The sequence below is a fragment of the Ischnura elegans genome, chromosome X, assembly GCF_921293095.1.
Source record: "Ischnura elegans chromosome X, ioIscEleg1.1, whole genome shotgun sequence".
Lineage (NCBI taxonomy): Eukaryota > Metazoa > Arthropoda > Insecta > Odonata > Coenagrionidae > Ischnura > Ischnura elegans.
Genome location: NC_060259.1, coordinates 98,277,520 through 98,298,357, shown reverse-complemented (window position 1 = coordinate 98,298,357; position 20,838 = coordinate 98,277,520). Strand labels below are relative to the sequence as shown.

General features: G+C 38.1%; 1 protein-coding gene across 3 annotated transcripts in view; it reads right to left on the bottom strand.

Moving 5' to 3' along the window:
* Positions 1-20,838, bottom strand: part of LOC124171042 — a 130,282-nt gene that overhangs the window by 36,519 nt on the left and 72,925 nt on the right. For all 3 annotated transcript variants that reach the window (XM_046550188.1, XM_046550189.1, XM_046550190.1), the window contains exon 3: positions 2,778-2,916. In XM_046550188.1, coding sequence (XP_046406144.1) covers positions 2,778-2,916 — 139 coding nt within the window. The remainder of the gene's footprint in view (positions 1-2,777; positions 2,917-20,838) is intronic.

Genomic DNA, 20,838 nt, shown 5'->3' with positions numbered 1-20,838 from the left:
GGCTTTTAACACTAGACAAAATGTGTAACTCCGAAAAAAGTATACAGGAAACTCTAATTTTCGATGACTAAGAGTGTTAAACAGTGGCGGCGCGTACATATACGCATGTTAGCAACTGCACACTAGCGCGGATCGGAAAAATCGATTTTTTTCAAATCCATGTGGCCCAATGAAAAAAGTTGTGGGACCGATCAAAACTAAGGCCTGAAAAAATTGAGACCTCTAGGTGAACCCCTGACCCTCGCTCAAATGCAATTTAAGGGGGAGAGTCAAAATTCGGAAAATTTAATATTTTATGGTCATTCCCATTAGATTTTGGCGAGTTACTGACCCTTTGGGACAAATTTTTCGTGCCACCGTATAGCCACAAAATGCCTAATTTGAGTCCGCGTCCGCGAAGAAAATATTCCAACGCCCACGCAGCGTCGCGGATACAAGAGCAGCAGGCCGATCCCGTCCCCTCCCCGCTCGCTTCTCCCCCTCCCACGCCTCGAATACAGCAAAATTCATCCCGTGTGTGCTGCTAGGAGGCCGTTCATCTTTGATAATATAAATCGGAAGATGGTAGAAGGTAACAAAGGATGCATAGTGAGACGACTTGTCCCTTATTTGGCGCCTCGTCGGCGTTAAACAAACCGATGTTACTAACTTTTAGGGAAGTGATGAAATATTTTTATATCCGAAAACGCAGGAAAGGAGCCTACCGTCTATGAAGAGGCCTCTCGAGTGGCCATAAAGGTGTGCGAACTTTGGATATTCGCTTCTATTCCGGTATTGTCCGACATCAGTGACTAAATTGATTTTGGGCGAAGGCCGCTCGTGTCCCCAAATGCACCAAAATTCACACCTAGTGAGTCTTTCTTAGTTAGTCTAATTAATATTTTATGATTCAGCATCGTATGTCGAAGAACAATCACGAAAGAATCACTCAATTATCTTCTTTCCAGTCTGTATTTCTTATGCTATTGTCATTCCTCGTCTTTCGCTGCTGTCAACAAAGTTTTGGTGAATTCTTTCACGAATCTCTCGTCCGCATGTATAACAAATGGAATATTTAACTTCAAATTTGAACGTTCATCAATAGGTTTTTGAATTTCCACAGCACCAATTCCAACCACTCAGATATAAAAGGAAGTACCGTGGTCTCTCTTCAATGTAATGCCAGCGGGTAGTCCTTAACGTCGATGTTAAAATCCAGCAATTAAAAAAATCTCGAATTGGTCGCTAAACGCATCCTTGCAACAACGCAAATTGGGTCCCTAAATTGCCCTCCTGTCATACTCGGTATTTACTTCAAGGAAAACTTGGGTAGATGAAATCGTGTATTCATTGAAGTATCGTTCAATGCAAGATTGGTACAAAAAATGGAGGCTTTTAATTTAATTATCATTTTTAATATTCTGGCAAATTTTTTCATGGGGATGGGGGCTTTTGATGGGGAGCCGAATGAATTGCAAGCCGCGAAGAACTTCCCAAGACAATGGTACTATTGGGAGGTTGAAGTATACTTTGAGGTTTCTCTCACTGAAGCTGATTCACCATAAGGGACCAGAATGTCCATTTAATGGTAAAAATATTGAAAAACTACGTGCACAGATTGAGAGAACAGCTATTCAATAACTCACACCCTCAATCACAGATGTATTCGAAAAGTTTTGCATTCAAACCCGGATAAACTACTGCATTGATAGGCTAAATCTTTTCCTTCCCACAAATGCCATGCGATAACGATATAATCAGTGCGCGCATGAGGAAATCCGTTGAAAGAAGTGGTTACTCATATAACATTCGGCAATATTGTTCGGTTTCATATATAACATCCAACATAACATTTCACATAAATGCATGCGGAATTGGCGCATGAACTGTGAATTCTGGAAACAATGCGCCATCATGGCAGATTCTGAGAATCTGGAGGAAAAATAAAATAAGCGATGGCTAGTGACGGATGCGCGAACGCAATCACAGAAATTCGACAACACTTTAATCCTCGACAATTATCCCCATTCGAAGTAGGGCGAAAATCAATGGCTTATATTTCATTTTTATCCTCAAGTAATGAATAATAACTTTAAAATACCATAGATCATTCACAAATGTCTGAGGCTAGCGATCGAAATGGGACACTGAATTAAGTGGTACAGACTCACATTCCAAAACAGGAGAAAAACATGCTCTTCCGACAAAATCTTACGGATCGAAGTTCCTCAGCTGTATCGCGTTTAAAGCCACAGCAATATAGAATGGATAACCGTGCATTTTAAATCTACAAGAGATTGAATGTGATTTTAGCTGATGACAAAAGGAGTCAGGCTCTACGGAAAATTGGTTATTTTCATAAAAAGCTCTCACTTACCTAATATTTAAATCTGTCAAGAGCTTAACCTGTTTTTTATTTTACCATTAACTGAGGTTTTTAATCTTTCATAGGTTAAAATGTCTGTTTTCTTAATATCGGAACTTGGACCTTAGGTCACGGTATAGGTATGTTGTGGTTTTCTGTCGGAAGAAGTAAGTTTCACGATGACGAATCGATTTCAATGAATCGCACAGGAACCTTGCATTATTTTAGTTTCGCATCTTACACCAATGATATTCCCTGTTAAATACTCACGATACAGTTCTAAATATATCATTTATTGATGGAATAAAGAAAAGCCTATTCTAAAAGGAGTCTCGAGATGTTCACAGGGGGAGAATTCCCAATGCTGATCACAAAAAAAGCGAGCAAATTTTTCAGTAGCAGACAAATTAAGTGAGAATACGTAGAGCATTACCTGAAAGGCGGACAGCTCCTCTGCTTGCTGATTTGATCGAAGCAGGATCGGAGGTAATTGACCCAAAGCTCGGCCACCTTGCTCTGCCCACTGGATATGATGAGGATGTCGTCCATTTCGGCCGCCCCTCTCCCGCTGGCTGTAATGATAAAGAAAACAGGCATCGGTCAAACATATTAATGGCATTAGCATTTAATTATGTAAAAAAATTTAGCTAAAATATTTTCGATAGATAAAAGATTTAGCGGAACTACACATTTTACCGAGGAAAAAAATTCACTGAGTCTTGTTTTACTTTGTGGTATTCCATTATAAGTTTTCCTGGATATCAGACAATTACTTATACCACTTATTTTTATCAGAGCGCGACCCGGGTTTCAGTGAATAATCATCATCTTCAGGCGCAAAATCATAATTTAATAATCATAATTATTTACTATAATCATAATCATAATTTGCGCCTGAAGATGATGATAATTCATTGAAACCCGGGTCGCGCTCTGATAAAAATAAGTGGTATAAGTAATTGTCTGATATCCAGGAAAACTTATTTTACCGAGACATTAAAAATAAATTTATAATCAGACCTTGTACCAGAAGCTGGCTCTGTGAGCCGAAACGCATTCTACGCATTAAATTATTGTGGGAAAATTTGGCCTTTCATTTCAAATTTACAATTGGTGAAAAATATACAAAGTATGACAGTTAACCGAAGGTTCTCTATGTATATTACACGATCTCGTATTTCATCTCTCAAAAAGGTGCATGAAGACCATACAGTTAAGGCATTCTAGTACAAAAGAAGGTAGCTCATGTTACTCTGGACGATTCAGTCATTATATCAAAGATCGACCACAAAATGCATAGATTTACTGATACTGACTTTCTACTTCTTCCGTTAAACCTCTCAAGAAGGATTCTGCTACTTATATTTAGCAATACGCCTGTAATACCTCACAAGTCTACAAAAGGTGAGAAAAGGGAAATGCTGAAGTATAAAGGAAAAGATTCCTTGAAACAATATTGCTTTGGTCTTGTTTATGCCATGGTCGTAAGAAGGGACAAATGTGACTTAACTGTACACCAACTCAGCGGCTACAAGCTCTCCTCATTTTATTTAACTTAAATCATGTTTCTCACCGAATATGACTCCAAAGAAAATAATCCCGCTTACAACGTAAGTTTTTGGCAAAGCTTTAGGGCTGCTTATCACGCATGCCGCAAGCATTAAAAAACGGCTTCAAACGATCCAAAGAGGAGAACTGTTATCATTTTAACCTTTTATGACGTAAATAATTATGTTAATAATTATTCGACTCACAAATGTTGGGGCTTAATTTAAATATCACTTATTCGCCTATCCATCTACCTAAAAATACTGCAAAAATAAAAAAACACCACCAGCAATCCAAATAAGATGACTCTTATTATTTTAATCTCTGAATGCAAAAAAATGAAGAAAAAAATAAATAAGTGTTCCTATGACGATAAAAATATTTTTGCTTCTTCTCAGATCTCTACAAGTTGAAGTAATTTTGACGCAGTCACTGAGAATATAGGAACACTTCTCACAGCGATCGAGAGTTTTTGAAAGTCCTCTTTACAAATGATTACAGCAGGTGCGTTGAAATGGGTTGAAAAATGTGGAAAAGACCCGACCTAAGCCCTGGTTATACATTTCACAAAAGAATATCAGTCGAATGCAGGAAAATGCTCTTCTATTATCCCGTAAAACATTCAGTCCATTCGTTTTTCGAGGTTCTCTTTTCCCTTTCTTGGGAGGAATATGAAGTCCAGAAGGTGTCCGGTTACGACCCACAGCTGCCCAAATGCATCACCATGGTTACGGCCTCTGCTGCGGATCCAACACTGGCAGCCAGAGAAAATGCTACCAATGAATACCTTGAAAATCCCATCGAAACCGAGAGAAAATGGAAGCCATGAATAAAAAGACAACCCAAGGAAATGATTACCTCGAATCAGATGTATAGAGGAAGTAATTAAGGATGCTCAGAAAATAAATACGCAAAGACGAAAACATTATCTGATTATTATCAATAACAGACATTTTGTTACTTCCACGATATATTTTAAAAATTTCCATTTTTGACCGGTTCCGGCTGTTACACCATCATCAGTACAGGAGGTATAAAAAAATATGGTTTAACAGCCGAAAACGGTCAAAAAATAGAAGTGTTTTAAATAAATTGCCGAAGTAACAAAGTGTCTGTTATTGATAATATGGAGCCCTTCCACCACGCACAAGCTTCAAGTTTCGATTTAATTATCTGATCAGGTGAGTATTCGGAGGAGATGACAAAGCTCAAGTCATTTGCACCTCAGAGAAGAGTAGAGTCGGAAGGGTGGAGAGAAACCCGGCGTAGGAATTAGCCTGTTCTTAACGAAAGGCGTTGACGTCCCATCCGAAGGACGGAGTGTTGAACTGGAAGTTGCGTCTAGCGCTCTAGAAAGCGCTCCAGAAGTGTCTCCGTCACTGCTAGGATTTGAACTTGGACGGGAAGCCAAATCTAGTCACCACATCTACCCATCCCAAATATATATTTTTTGGTAAGAGAACTGAGTGGAAGCTAGGATTAACTTTTGGCTATTGTAAATTACAATCATAATCGAAGGAAAACGTGAGATCTCTGCCATTCTCCTTCTGCAGTCAGCTATGCTACTGTTTTACCGTCGGTAGTGCGCGCTGTGCACACTGATCACCTGGGCGGAAGTAATTCATTTCAACGAAGGATGATAGCGTCATAAGATGAGCAGTAGACATGATAGAAACGTATCCATATTTTGTGATTTCGACATGACTAAATGATTCCATTAGAGACTTTTAAATGTCCGGTTTTAATGTCAGCAATACATTCTTTCCGGAGATGATAAAGCTGCTGTTCAATTCAAAATTTCCAAAAAAATGCAAACGTGGAAAAATCACTGCATAAAAAAGCTACTCTGTATGCAGTCACGAACACGGATGCAAAGGTAGAGGCTCCAAAGGACGAAAAAAAGTATCTGAATAGGTACGTATTCGGAGGACACGACTGTGCATAGGTCATTTGCGCTTTAGAGAAGACTATGGAAGAAAGGTGGATGGAAACCCGAAGGGCGCCCACAGAACTACGGATTTTGTGAATGTGTGTGGAAATAAAGTTAGTATCCCGCTCAAGTCAAATGATTTCCTGGCAGTGAAATTCTACCTTCGGTGTCGTGTGGGACATCAAAGGAGGAAAAATTCAAAGAGATAACGTAGCAATTAGTCATAGATTAAAAGGAAAAATGGAAAAAGAACTCCGGATAAGATTGAAGAATTTCAATTTCATAATACCCGCCACTATAGCTAATTCGTCAAACTAATTTATTCAGTAAGAATGGAACTAAGTATATGCGGCTGGTTTTATTCCATGGCATGCCAATTATGAATGCAGATTTGAGGGCTCAGGGCTAGCCTTATGACGACATCGAAGACTGAAACCCTTCGTTTGGCCACCAGGAATTTTTTAGGGTGAAAAGGATAGTTATAAGGATTGATAAGATGTTGGATGTATTTTAAAACTGGGTACTACATTACAAAAACTTTAAGCATTATTAGGCAATGAGAGAAATATCTATTACTGACATAAAATAAATTGGAGAATATTTCATATCGAAACGTATTATGCCTTAAAGTATAAAATATAAAACGAACCCAGTAAACACGCAAGAGCTGCCGCAGCGCTTCACAAGAATGTCAGCGCTGCTAATACAGCACATGTCAACTACAGCGTCTCAGCACCACTCAGACCAAGTGAATCAATAAAAACAGTTATTTTAGCACCAGTTCAAAGCAATTGGTGTCCAGATAAATATTTAAGTATTCACAATAGGGTGGTTTCCTATAATTTTTTTATCGCCTAAATTGAAAGATTATTTATCCTGGATAGCGCATTTCACGCTTTTAGATTTTTAAACGACGATATCTATTTTTCGCGATCAAATGAAAAGTGAAAATTTTCAAGCGCGCGAAAACGCGACGACTAAGTACGAATGCTGGGAAAACCTCGCGTGACGTCATTCTGGTTCCCGCTGCCGCAAGTGACGTGACCTTGGGGCGAGGCTTTGAACGCTGATACGACGCAGGATGCAAGCACGTAGCAGAGTACCCTGCTAGCAGGTAGCGCTTGGCTTAAATAAGTATTATTAATACCTTATCAAACGAAGGAAACTTTCCGACCTTAGGCAGTTTTAATAGGTGATTATTAAGAGATGTTTCCCTGAGCTCTGTTCCTCATGCATGCATTGGTAATCTCTGACGATGTAAAACTCCTACCTACTAGTATCGAAACTCCCTGTGATGTTACGTGGAGTGGCATCGCATGGGCGCCAATCTGGCCTTTCTGGTTAAAATTGACCATTGCCATTCGTCTAAACTGGGATTTCTGAAACCAAATAATTTGTAAATTACGAATACACTAATGGTGGGTAACGAATCGCAATCAATGCCTTTCGTTTTCTTTGATGAAGGAAACTGCCCTATTGTGGGGAAACGAATCAAATGTGTCTTCACAGCACGTGTATCATGCGCTGTAGCCGCAAGTTGCGGATGCGCTCCCTCAGCACTGCAGTCTTTTTAATAAGACATATCATGCTATAGCGGCGCTACGTGGTGAAAAAAATCTTTAGCTGCGAGTGCTTGCGAGGAAGGAAAGAGAACTAAAAGGTAGGTGATTAATTTAATAATGCAATTTCATTATAGCGATGACTTAAAATTTAGTTTATTAGGACTATTAACTACTTTTCCCCTCCGTGAGTTTCTAATAAATTTTAGCAGGTAATTATGATTTTTCCAGTTCGTCAAGTTGTAATGTCATAGTGGGTGTGCGTCTTCTTGCATTTTTGAAGAATGTTTCCATTTATAAATTAGTATTTGATTGTTGAAATTGGTATTCTAGGAGCTTTGATCTGTTCAGATGTATTCTTTAGAAAGATCTGTTTCAGATGTGTTCTCTTTCCTCATGAGCACTTTGATAATTGAAAAGACAATGGGGAAGTGGTTTAGGCTGACTGGAACAAAGATGAAGAGTTAAAGGCTGCCACGGAACTCATACTTTAAAGACCAAAATGATGAATATCATCATTTATTGCAACCCTGTGTTTTCAATTTATTGTTATTGGCCCTGACATACTTTTTAGTGCTTTTGACTATTACTAGTGGCACATCAGGAATTCATTTTCAGCGATTCAGACACACGTTTGAAGCGATCGTGGCACACTTGTGCAGCGCTCCTGACACCCGTTGGCAGCGCATCTGATCAACGTGCAAAAAAGGGAAGTTTAGGAGTGCTAGACGCGCTTCAGCGGTGCCTTCGATGTCGTGTGGGGCATCTGATGCGCATCTGCACCATTTTGTGTTTACTGGGAATAGAATCAGAGACTGAATGAGACGAGGGAGCGAAAAAAGTGGACATAAAATGAAAACATTGCACAGTACCAGTCACAATTTCGATACCGTATCATTAGAGATACGTGAAAATTACAAATGCGATATGGATGCGATGTGCGCAAATAAATGCGACATAGATGCAATGACTGGACTTTAATGATATTTTTACGAAAATTTGCCTTTTCGACGGAAAAATTCGTACATTTTGTGCCGAGCGCAGTTTAAATGATCCGCCGACACTCACCGGTTAAAGCATGTGAGCAACTGGCCAGTAGCTAGTTGGCTGGGACTCTACGTGGCCGCGAACTACAAGTGGGCGCGGGCAAGCTACACCTCCGCCACTATAAGTATGTCTTATTCCTTAATTTATTATTGCTCAACAACAAAATTATTTAAAATATTCTGTATTTTGTCTTATAACTGTGTTTCACTACACTTTATTGTTATCTACCTCATTGTGAAAATAAAAAAATAGACGCTACAAAATGCGATAAACTGTTATTGAAAGTGCGATGAAATAAAAATGAAAGTGCGATTTTCATGTATCTCCACGTATCATACTAACATTTTCCCGTACATAGTGAGTATCGAAGAGAAATTAATAACTCTTGGTGAATTATTTTTCCAGATACCTAAGTAACTGATGTATAAAACAAATTGAAAACGAGTGAGCATAGGGAAACAACATTTTTCCGTTTCAAAAGTTCTAGCTGCTCATGGATTATATTAGAAAAATAAAACTAACCCCCAAAAGATGAAATTATTGGCGAGTGTTAATGACGGAATTTTAAATAAGAGGCAATCAAAAGTAATGGGTTTGGTCTCAACCTCAATTGAAAAATGGATGTATGTTCTTCGTTATAGCGCTATCGCTCACTATCGTTGTATAAACCGGGCACATTGAGTTTGGGCCTAACGTCAGTTGAGTTCTTCTAGCAACCATCGGATTCAACAACTAAGGGAAAAAATTCGAGCGATGCTTCTTCAACAGGACATATCTCATTCACTAATATCATAAATAAGTCTCATTGAATGAACCAAGCCTTCAGCAGACCCTGAAACCTTCTACGAGACCGTGCACATTAAGCTCCTAATCCATCCTGACTTAATGTGAGCATAAGTTTTAATTAATTAATAGCCTTGAAAGAATGTCCATAAATATTCATCTTAGCTGCAATACGCTCCAATAAACATTTTGCCTATTTAACGAGCTTGAATACGATATTATCGAAAATATTAGAGGTGAAGATTTGGGGAAGAAAAAACTCTTTACTAAAAAATCATGCTTTTCCAAGGTCTCAATACTCGTAGCGATGCATCTGTTTGCACGAAGAACAAATTTAGCTCTCATCTTAAATAAATCTATCATCGACTTCGTTATCCCACAAGAATCGCATGTTTGCCGCTTGAGTTGACATGAGTGCCTCTCGAGAAGGACGCCCCCTCCTGGAGCCTCGTTAACAAGGTGCCGGAGAAGAAGGGCGTGGAGGTGGAAGAGAATCCCTGGAGAAAACAAGCAGACGCATACACGTGCCGCAGTTGACATTGCGGCGAAAACGTGTTTCTTTGGAATGAATTTTTAAGCTTGAAACACAGCTATTCCAAAGGTGATATGCATCGGGTCCACTCAATCATTTAGGCTACAACTAAAAGTATTGCACAATTTGTACATTCAAATGTCGTTTCCCTAACCTTATTCTTTTGAAACAAATTTAAAAGAAAGGAATTCCATTTTTCAAAGCTAAAATTAATCAGTCCCTTTCATTGACTAAGGGTATCAATAAACGCAATACATTTTCATTTAAAGGTTCACATTACAGCCAATAAAAATATCACCGAGCCTAAAATTTTCAAACAAGCGTGTTCAGGTGCTCTCTTCAAATCTTGTTAGAGCATTAAAAAATATTTGCTTCCAATGATTCTCAAAACGTGAAAAATCATTAAAGAACTGATAAAAAATAAGCTACAAAATTTATCGGATTCCCATTTTTCCATGCCGTAAAATGAGCTTTCTTGCTGATATATACGAGAGAAAATAAACCATGCAGATGAAACTCCCGATTACGATCAGAATAAGGCCGTTGAAAATTTATCAACGTAAGTCCAGGTATCTCTATCCTCTCACAGAATAATGAGCGTATCAAGTGAGCGTATGAAGCATATCAAGTTTTTGCGCGATTAATAAATATATTGAAAAATACGAGAGGAGATAAATACTTAGGAGAAATTACGAATAAGAATCGTTTCCTCTGCGGATCATAAGCATTCTCTGAGAAAAGTGCAAAATTTACTAGGCACATGGACGTTGAGGCTAGGGTTTTAGCTTCTAATGCGGAAAGTCAGCGCTCAAAGCGCAAAGGCACCGGACATGTCAATTTCTACTTGACTGAACATTTTCGAGGGAGGTCTTTCACTAGATTACATTTTCACTTTGGATGGAGCTCACTTTCACTAACCTTTGGAATGGAGCTGTTGCATACGATTATTTTTTAATGGGAATTATATCACAGTCGCCTTCCAGTGAAGCCAGAGAGAGGATTTCAGCAATAAAATAAGATATTTAGCACATTTCACCACGAATGTAACAGATAAATACTATTCTTAAATAATTTATTTTGCAAAGGTAATTTAATGCCAACTTTAAAGTTTTTATTATAATTACCATTTTCCTTTAAATTTTCTTCAGTTTTCATTGAGTTGTTGTAAAGAGCACGGGATCTCACCAAGGTAACTATTTACTGTTGAATTACACTGAGAAATTTTCTCGTGATATGACTGGTTGAAATTATTACAGCCTTTTGCAATTTGATGTGTGTATTTGGATGAAGGTTGAGTATTTTGAAACTGTCTTGTACATGTTTTGGGATGATACCGGTAGCTGAGATGACAATTGGAGCTATATAAACCTGTTCCATATTCCATATTCTTTTTATTTCTATTGCCAATTCTTGGTACTTATTTATTTTTCGGCTATTATCTTTTCGATATTATGCGACAGTGGCGCAGCAATATCAGCTATGTAACAAGTTCTATATTTCTTGTCAAGCAACATTGTATCTGGTTTATTATTAACTATAGTTTTATCTGTTTGGATAGGCAAATCGTAGTAAATTTTAAATGCGCTGTTTTCTAGCAGTTTCGGGGTGGTATTCGTTGCATAGGGTCTTGGTATCTATTAACTTGTGTCGGTAGGCCATTTTATGGGGGATGATTTTTGCAACTTGATTATGTCTACTTTTAAATAATAATAATATTTTTTTTAATATTATTTTTTTAAAATATAAGTGAAACACCATTCCTAGTTGAATTTTTCTTGAGAATGTTTTGAGCGTAAAATCCTGGCGATATAAGTATGCGATGAAAAAACAATTTAACCAAGCCACATTGTCGAAAAACCAAGCATTGGAATGTACATTGTGACGTGTCCTTTCCCTTGCGCCTATTCCACGGAGTAAAACCTAATGCCTCTAACTCAATTCTCGGGCTCTGATTCTAGCTCTTAAAAAGTCACGTATACACTACGCATGCTAATACGTTTTATTATTATTATTATTATTTTAAGTTGGTATGAAGGATTAAATGATGCTGGCACCAGAGGATTTCTGAAACTATTTAAGGTAAAAAAGAAAATTTTCCAATTTTTGATCAAATGGGTACCCGGGTAATCGTCGATTGACCTAAGGGTCAATATAATTATATAGGCAATATAAAAGCATTGAAGCAGCAACACAAAATATTCCTCGTATAACTAATGAGTTGTACTGTGAAAACAGCCAATCATATAAAAATGAAAAACTCGAATCAGAAAAACAGTGAATATTTGAAGAAAAAAAAAGTTCAAAATAGCTACACAGTCAGAAAGCACACGTAATAGCATGAATTCCACCTTTTTAATGGGCGCTCGGCTCGATGTATTTTTAAGACCTTAAGTTTGATGGAGAAATTTTATGGTGTGCGACATCATTATTGCCTCTACTAACAATGAGAGAGCAGAAATCCTACACGATTGAACGAAGGCAAATTCTTGCCAAATATAACACTATACTCTTTAATCAGGACGGGTTTCCTTGCTTGCCTCTAAGATACGTCAACGTGGATAATCAACGGATCATGATAAAAATTTATGCTAGTGAAATTCTCAAATCGTCAACTTATTTATTTATTTCAACTACCCCTGAAAACAGCACAATGAGGCCTTTACATCGGGAGTTAAAACAATGAACAACAGACGATCGCACACACCCATGACCTGAAAGGGGCAACCTATCCAGGCAGGAATCAAACCCGCGACCTTTGGTGTGATAGGCGAGGACTTATCCCCGCTGCCACCGATTCCGACTTCGTTTATAAATTCACACACGAATAAGGAATATTTGGCCTTGCATAAGTGAAACACCATTCTCAGTTGAATTTTTCTTGAGAATTTTTGAGCGTAAAATCTTGGCGATATAAGTATGTGATGAAAAAACAATTTCACCAAGCCACATTGTCGAAAAACCAAGCATTGGAATGTACAAAGTGACGTGTCTTTTCCCTTTCCACGAAGTAAAACCCGATGCCTCTAGCTCAATTCTCGGGCCCTCATTCTAGCACTTAAAAAGTCACGTATATACTACGTACGCTAACAGCCTAAACAGAAACGTCTTCACGCCCTGTTCGCGAGTATTCCGTCGGGAAGTTACCTTCGCTCTCTGCGACGTCCATCACCGATTCCTGTCCCGGTGATGGCAACACCAGTCGTGGCACTTGGACACGCATCGGAGGGGACGAAAGACTGCCGAGGAACCAGCAGGACTATCGCTGACGACGACGAAATGCACAAGAGTCAATCAGTCCGCTTAGCGCCACTCACTTCCTTGCACGACCGCGCCCCGGAGAACTCATCGGCGACTTCCAAGTTCGACTGCCCGAAGACCTCTGGCGCTCTCCTCGACTGACCGTCCGCGAGGCACAGGAAGTCGCTGTCGGGTGCTCTTCTGATAGCGGACCCGCAAGGAGGTGACGCAATGAGGGGGTCGGGGGTAACCCCTTCCTGCTCCCCACCCCGCCGCCCCCGCGGACCGCAATCTTTGCCCCCGCCGCCCCCGGGGCGAGGTGGTGCCCGGAAGTCCTCGACGGTCCCCCCTTCGACTCCCATTCCGAATTCGCCATGGCGACTCCTTCCCAATGAAAACAAACACCGCGCTAACGATGAAAGCGGCCCGTTACGGAGACACCAAAAGAGCCGAAACTCATGGCTCTGTGCACAGAAAGCTATGAGCTGGCAGCTTGGAGTTGAGGAAGCGATTATATTTGGAACCTCTTAGGTTGAGCCCTAAGTAATTACTTGGTGCTCCACAATTTCATTTTTTATACTTCCTCTCTTACTCCTCTCCCTTCATCCTAGACTGTTTTAAGGGCATTTATTTTATTTTTTATAGATCTTCGCCTCCGTGAGAAGAGCGCTTTGAAGGCCTTTACATCGGAGGATTCCAACAAATAATAAAAATGAACGTACTTAAACAGCCTTGCTCTGACTAGGGGAAACCTACCCAGGAGGGACTCGAACCCGCGACCTTCCGTTTGGCAGGGGAGGTACACCCCAGCATCACCGTGTTTTCAATCTTTTTCCTCTGAGAGGTCTCAGCATTGAATTCAGTGGTAGTGACGCTTTTATTTGATTGAATATCTTTAACATTTAAAGGACACATCATTCCCGATTGATCGATATTGTTATTTGCGCGTTAATCATTTAAAACTTGAAGGCCACTTTAAGGGAAATTTCAGAATAATAATATTAACCCTTGTCCATATTTGCAAATATCTCCAATACGAAAACTTCAAATAAATGCAAGCGATTCAGGCGTGTTATAGTGGCTCAGCGCTTTTTTTGACGCATTATTTTCATATTTAAGATACGGGTTAATGCTAACAATGGTCTTCTTTTTGCACTATGATAATACCAAAATATCAGTGCACGTTTTAAACGTGAAACACGTCAAGAAAATTAAAAAAGATATGAACAAAGTACGCCCTTTTAAAGAAGGCACGTCAATTCCACTCGGCAGTTGTTGTTTCTCACGCATTACTTGCTGAAAACTTTCGCTACCGTCTTGAGTTTATCAGAGTACACACTAGTGACCATTTACCACAAATAACTTTTACACTAATATTAAAAGTTTTTGCTTAGTATTTCCATGGAGGTGGACTTTTCGTAAATAAGATACACTCACTTTTTGAAAATTTCTACGATAAAAATTCCAAACATTACAAGATGAATTTTAAATAATGATAGCAGCAGGAAGAAAGACGAAATCCGACCAGACATGACGGAGTGATGCCTACTCTTCGAAGCACACTACCTACTTATGAATAAAAGATACAGCGTCCGGCGTGATACGGTGGAAATCTTTGATATTCGGCGTAGTAAAACCACTTTTCTGTTTCCACCCACATTTATTTAAACCGACCATGGTTTAAATAAAAGTGTGTGGAAACAGACAAGTAGTTTTACTAAGCTGAATACCAACTTATGGGCTCTTTCTTATATCTTGTACAAATACCCTCTGAGGAAACACCCCAGAAAATTGAACAAATATAGATAGAGAACTTTAGATATTGCTCTGGAATGGAACTCCTAGATAATACAATTTTCCCTTTCACTACCTTTCCACGAATCAATATTATGAGCCAACAATCCTGGGAAAGGCTCGAAACAAATCAAATCCCCTATCAGCTCGTTATTTTTATATTTACGCAACTTTCACTATTTTTTCTTATTCATTCTATCTTTTTCATTCGAGGTGTTCTTTTGTCTTTCTTTTCTTCATCATTCCCATCGATGGTATTCTTTATCAGGCCATAATGTCTGAAAATATGGTATGTTAAGTTGTTTAGACTTCTTCTCACGGTGTCTACACAGATCACTCAAAGAGCAGCTGAAATTGGGGATCGGGTTGGTGTGGTAGCCAGGGTGTTGGCTTCCTACCCTTGAAATCCAGATTCAAATATCGGCGGTGACAAAGGATTTTCAGAGTGCCAAATCCCTGCTGGAGAGCTTTGCGAAGGGAACTTTAAGTGCAGCACTAAGGTAGGAAGCAGCATAAAATGATTTGCTAGACTTGAAAAATACTGGTCTTGAAAATTTTCAATCTTTACCGCTATTTCCCAAAGGTCAAGCATATTCTTCACAGTTATTTTTATTAGTTGCACAAAATGTAAGACAAAAATTCAATCACTTGCTACGGCATTATTAAGTTCATGCCAAACAAATATGTCACATGATATAGGAGTGGTCATTATGCCAAAAAATACGGTCTTTAGTGATTGCTGCAACGCAGAAAGAACACTAATATCAAACGACCATTTCTTGAGTCTCAATTTAGTCATTGTTGTGAGTTGGTATGATATGCTAAGAAAGGAATAACCGAATACAAAATTTCTAGGTGAACAAAAACAAATGGGTGTGACAAAGTGAGGAATAAGAATGATGATCAGATGTGAAGAACTTAAGGAAAGAGCAAGAAGGCAAAAGATGGCCACGCGGAACCGATAAAAATAAATAAAAATAGTGGCATAGTGAAAGAGATTCCCACTGGTTACATTTACAAATAGCATAATGGCGTCACAAGAGCTAGCTTGTTGATAAGACTGATTTACGCTCAGAAAAATGGCATGTCTCCCGTGGGCTTATGATGTGAACGATTTTAATGATAAGCAGTACCATAAATGCTGGTAAAATCGCCAAACCTATCGCTACGGCTAAGAAATAAGCATAAAATTAGCGTGACTAGCGTAGAATTATTCTCTTATGGAAAAATTGAAAAGTACATGAAAAAGACCTGTGTGACCTGATTTCCCAGCATACTTCATACTGACTAAAACATTTACAATAAAATAGAATTTTTTTAAACGGCTTCAGTACATGTGAAAAAATCAATCAAATTTTGAGAGCAATTATCGTAAGACGACGAGAAATATGCGAAATGATAAATTAAATAGTCAACTCAAACAATATTAAAAAATGTTCTTACTTTTTCACTTAAAAATAACGAATTCAGGTGTCCCCAATTATTTTCAACTCGTAAATAATTTATACGGTTATCAAAATGATTGTATGATTAACCTATAAACGACACAATGTTCAAGTCATCATAAAATAGGCTGAAAAAATTTATGAAAGGGTACTCACAAATGCATTGTCAGCAACAATATCTTAGGTTGCATTTGTTCATCTAAATTCCAAGTCACGTCCATGGGGAGGCTCCTCTATTATCGGCTCCAATTATAATCCAAATATTGACCGATTACTTCCGTTCGTGATAAGCATGCGAGTCGGTCGCGGGACATCACAAGCTAGCATAATGGAAACGGATCCCAATCCCACAAAGTGCAAGCCATATTTGAAAGGCATTCATACCGCACTGTATGTATTCATGACATAGCGTTCTTGGGTGGATGGGAGTCATTAATATTACTCGCAGAGGTCATGCTTGGGAAAAATTTCCTTAAGTTATGAAACCACCATGAATGAACGCCCATTTGAGAAATAGGATGAAACATCATGGAAAGAATATATCTAGACCTGAATTTTCCTATGCTAATTAACAGTGACACCATAAAAATAAAATGCCATTCTTCATGGAATTAATATTCTCTTTGAGCGAAGGTGATGAAGAGAAAGCAATTCTATCAAGTAAGAGAATTACTGGATCACATCCAACATTAAGTTTTGTTATTTATTCTCAAATTCAGCTTGATTTTAATCTTCGAATTAAACATAGAGTTTAGCTTGCCTGAGTTTTCCGCCAACCTATTTTATTTGTGCACAATTCATTACAGTGACTGGGCACTGATTCCCTTTTCGAAATAATTTCATGTTGAGCGTACACCACTCAAACTAAAGTTCAAAAATATACAACACTGAAGCATAAAAGTTTGCAATAAAGGTAAAATAGCATAATCCAGAAAAACATCTGCGTGCATTCTGCCTTCTTGATATTACAAGGAAACAATCTTGTTATTCCTTGATCAATGATTAGATGATGTAGGAAAATGCTTCCAAGAAGGTACAAATAGCGAAGAGCGTTGGAAATCTAAACATTTCCGAAAAAATCATAAAAGATATGAAGTGGAAATTGGACATTTTCTCGGCTTCATGCAAGCATAAGCACTAAATTTAAACCAATTAGAATACTCAACTCATGAGGATCGAATATGTGCTTTATAAAATTTTCTGAGTCTGAAATTGTGTGCAAAATTTCGCTGCACAACCCCACTTGAAATATTTTTACAAAAACATTGAAATTGATAATTTCAACAACACCACGAGAACAACTGAATGTCTATGACGAGGCACTCTATGCTAATTGCATTCGCCATTGCTGTACCGAAATTTGGGCACCAGCACTAAATGAAAATCAATTTCGAGCACACTCTTGCAACGAATGGAAAATTACATCAAGCAAATTGGTTTGATTGGCAGGTTAAGCCAATGAAAGCCAAAGCCAACATGAAAGACATGATAAAAGAAACTGACACAATGTATTGAAAATATGGTCGGTTTTTGAGTTTTGAATTAAAAGTGTGGAAATTTTGTGTTCTTTTATCATGGATGTATCGAACTTCCACAAAATGAAGCCTGAAACGATTTTTTATGAAAAGTATTTTTACTTCCCGAATACCTCAGCGATCGCCATCGAAAATCCTCCAATGCGTTGATTTTATGCGAGCTAACTTTGTGAAACCTCAATTTCATGCTTAAATAAAAAGTTTGAAACTTTGAAAATCCACACAACTTACAGAAAACCCCCACAGGTTTCAACACTCATATGTCATTCTAAATCAGGGGTTCCCAAACTGGGGGGCGTGGAGAAAGTCCAGGGGGGGGTGACACCCTAATGAAATAAAAAAAATACAAAAATAATTTCCCCAGATCTTTGAAATAAAGTCTTTCTAAGTTTTCATAGATGTTTTTGTAAAGTTTCAATAAAGTTGTAAACTTTATCTAAGAAGGTTACAGTTTTTAAAACTACAAAACGCACAAGAGTTCAAGGTTCTCAAAACCGTCCCCATCCATAGCAGTGGAAATAGGGTATTGCAAAATGGAAAGCTGATATGTGTAGCGGGGGGGGGGCGAGGTACAAAAAAGTTTGGGAACCCCTGTTCTAAATGGAAGGGATTTCTCTAATATGAATATTTAATACTCTCCAGTGCATATCGTCTCTTTCCGTCACAAATATATCCACCGTCTGCGCAAACAGCTATTTCTCAATCGACATACCCGCAAAGGCAGCAATGGCTGCATTTTGTCAACGGAGAGCACTATTTCTGGTGGAAAAAACGGCAAGTGTGTGGAGCACAGGGGATCCCTTTGTTCCGCCGCGAATCGTGTACAAGATAACAACTCCTACGGATTGGAACTAGAATCTTGTAGAGCTCCAAGCGTCCCACTTCCGGCAAGAGCAAAATATTAAAATATGATCGTCGCCGGACGTGGAAGAGCTAACTCTTTACCCCAGGAAACATCGCTGTGAGACTAGGGTCCGAACAATGACCGCCCTCATTCATTCAGAAGCCATTCAGTGACGGATGTAACACTGTCCTCTTAAGAGTAAAGAAGTCTAACTCTTTCCTAGGAGCATCAGGCAAGAAGAATATATGAATGGTGGGCTAAAAACAATTTATTATCATAAAAATACGTAATAAAATTAGAATCTCATTCATGAATAGTCGATTGTGCGAAACCAACATTTGTAGTGAAATCAATCCAAATAAAACTATAAAGGGACTGGGAATCCGCGTTTAAAAATTTGGAGATAGTTTTTTCCCCTCAAGCAATACGCATCAAATAATGCTCGAGAAGGTTCTCAGCCTTTGCCATATATCGGCTCTGTCGTCACCGATCACGTAAATCAATTAATACATTCTGATTGCCTAGGGGGTGTAATGGTATTTCAGTAGATTTCGCAAAGCATTAATCGGATGTATTCCTAATAATTTCTCATAATATTGGGTGCGCAGTTTCAGATTATAAATTTGCATCATCGTGGACTATGAAGTCTTAAGATATCCCTTAAGATAAGAAGTTCCCATAATCTTATTTAACGGCTCTTTTTTACTGTAATTTAAAGGTAACGATCCAGGTTTATATTAATAATATCATTCGATAGTAAAAGGTGTAACCACTGGTTATTTCTCTCACATGGCCATCAATGGATCATCAGAACTTCCTCTTTGCTCATTTTAGAAAAGCGACAATACAAAACTAATATAGATTAAGGCATTGCAACGGTTAGGGTAAGTTTCGTTAGCGACTTTTACAAATCACCCAATTCCCTTCCGTTTTGAACTTCCCTTTAAAATTCAGAGTAAGGTCTGTTTTCTTTCAATATATCCATGAAGCGCATTCTTCTCTCCTCACCAACAGAGCTTGCCTAACATTCTTCGCTCTAACACCGTTTGCAACATCCGTTCCCCGCTTTGTACTCGCTCCATACAAAAATGTGTCTCCTCTCTGAAATAGCGTAATTTGATTCTATCCACCAGCAAATCCGAACTTTTGTTACCAAAATTTCATTTCCGAATTACAGCATCACAAATTAACTCCTTCATGCGAGAAGTATTTGATAGCAATGACATTACCAAGAAAAGTTTCCTTCTCTTATATGTAATTCTTTTAACTGAAAAATTTTACTGTACCAATTTAAAACAAATCTTTTCATTCTTTTAAATTTAAATTTTCTTCTAAAACCAATATTATTTTTCAATGAAATTTTCATCTTCACTAGCTCTTTTTTTATATTTTACGATACATATTCCTTTTCGGTAAAAATGTGCTTATGTAGCTTTGCCTTTAATAAAACATATTTATTCGCACCCCGAGTGTTCATAGCTGTACCTTACTGTTGCTAACTTTTTCAAAGAATCAGAGGTATTCAAAACAAACACGATATAAAGGTGAGGTAGCGGCTGCAGCCAAGTCATAGTAATAAGCAGGTTACCACTAAGGTTCTTTTGCAGAGGATGGGGCACAGCTTGCCTCAAAAGTCAACATCGAAATTGTAACTGCCATTTGTCCCTCAGTACGTATCAATGCTGAAAATCCATGTATTATTGTCATAGAAGTTCTTCAAATTATGATAATAGTAGACACCTTTTCACAAGCAGCTTGGAGTGTTATTTAACGAGTCAATGATACATCATGACTGAGCAAAAAAACTTATTTATTATATACAATCAGTCAAATCAAAAAAAATTATTCGAAAGTCGAAAAAGACATCTAGTAGAGTCAAAAACATTGGATGCAAAAATGACGAGAATTACAGACTTAGTGATAGAGATAAGGAGTGTCCCATTGAAAGAGGCTTAGCGTAAGGAAAGGAGTTCCAATCAAAAATAAGTATACCTTATGCAAAAATACTGGGAAATGTCAAAATAATAAGAAGTCTTAAGAATCGAAGAGAAAGAAGTTACATTACTGAATGTGTAATTTAGAGTTTCTTATCTTCAAAAAAATCATGAAAATTCAACCAATTCTCAAAGAGAAAGGTTAAATAATAAATTATACTACACTCGAAACAGAGACAAAAAATAGCATATCTGCACTTATGAAAGAGAAGTCTAAAGTGATCAAGGATTATCACAATTCATGAA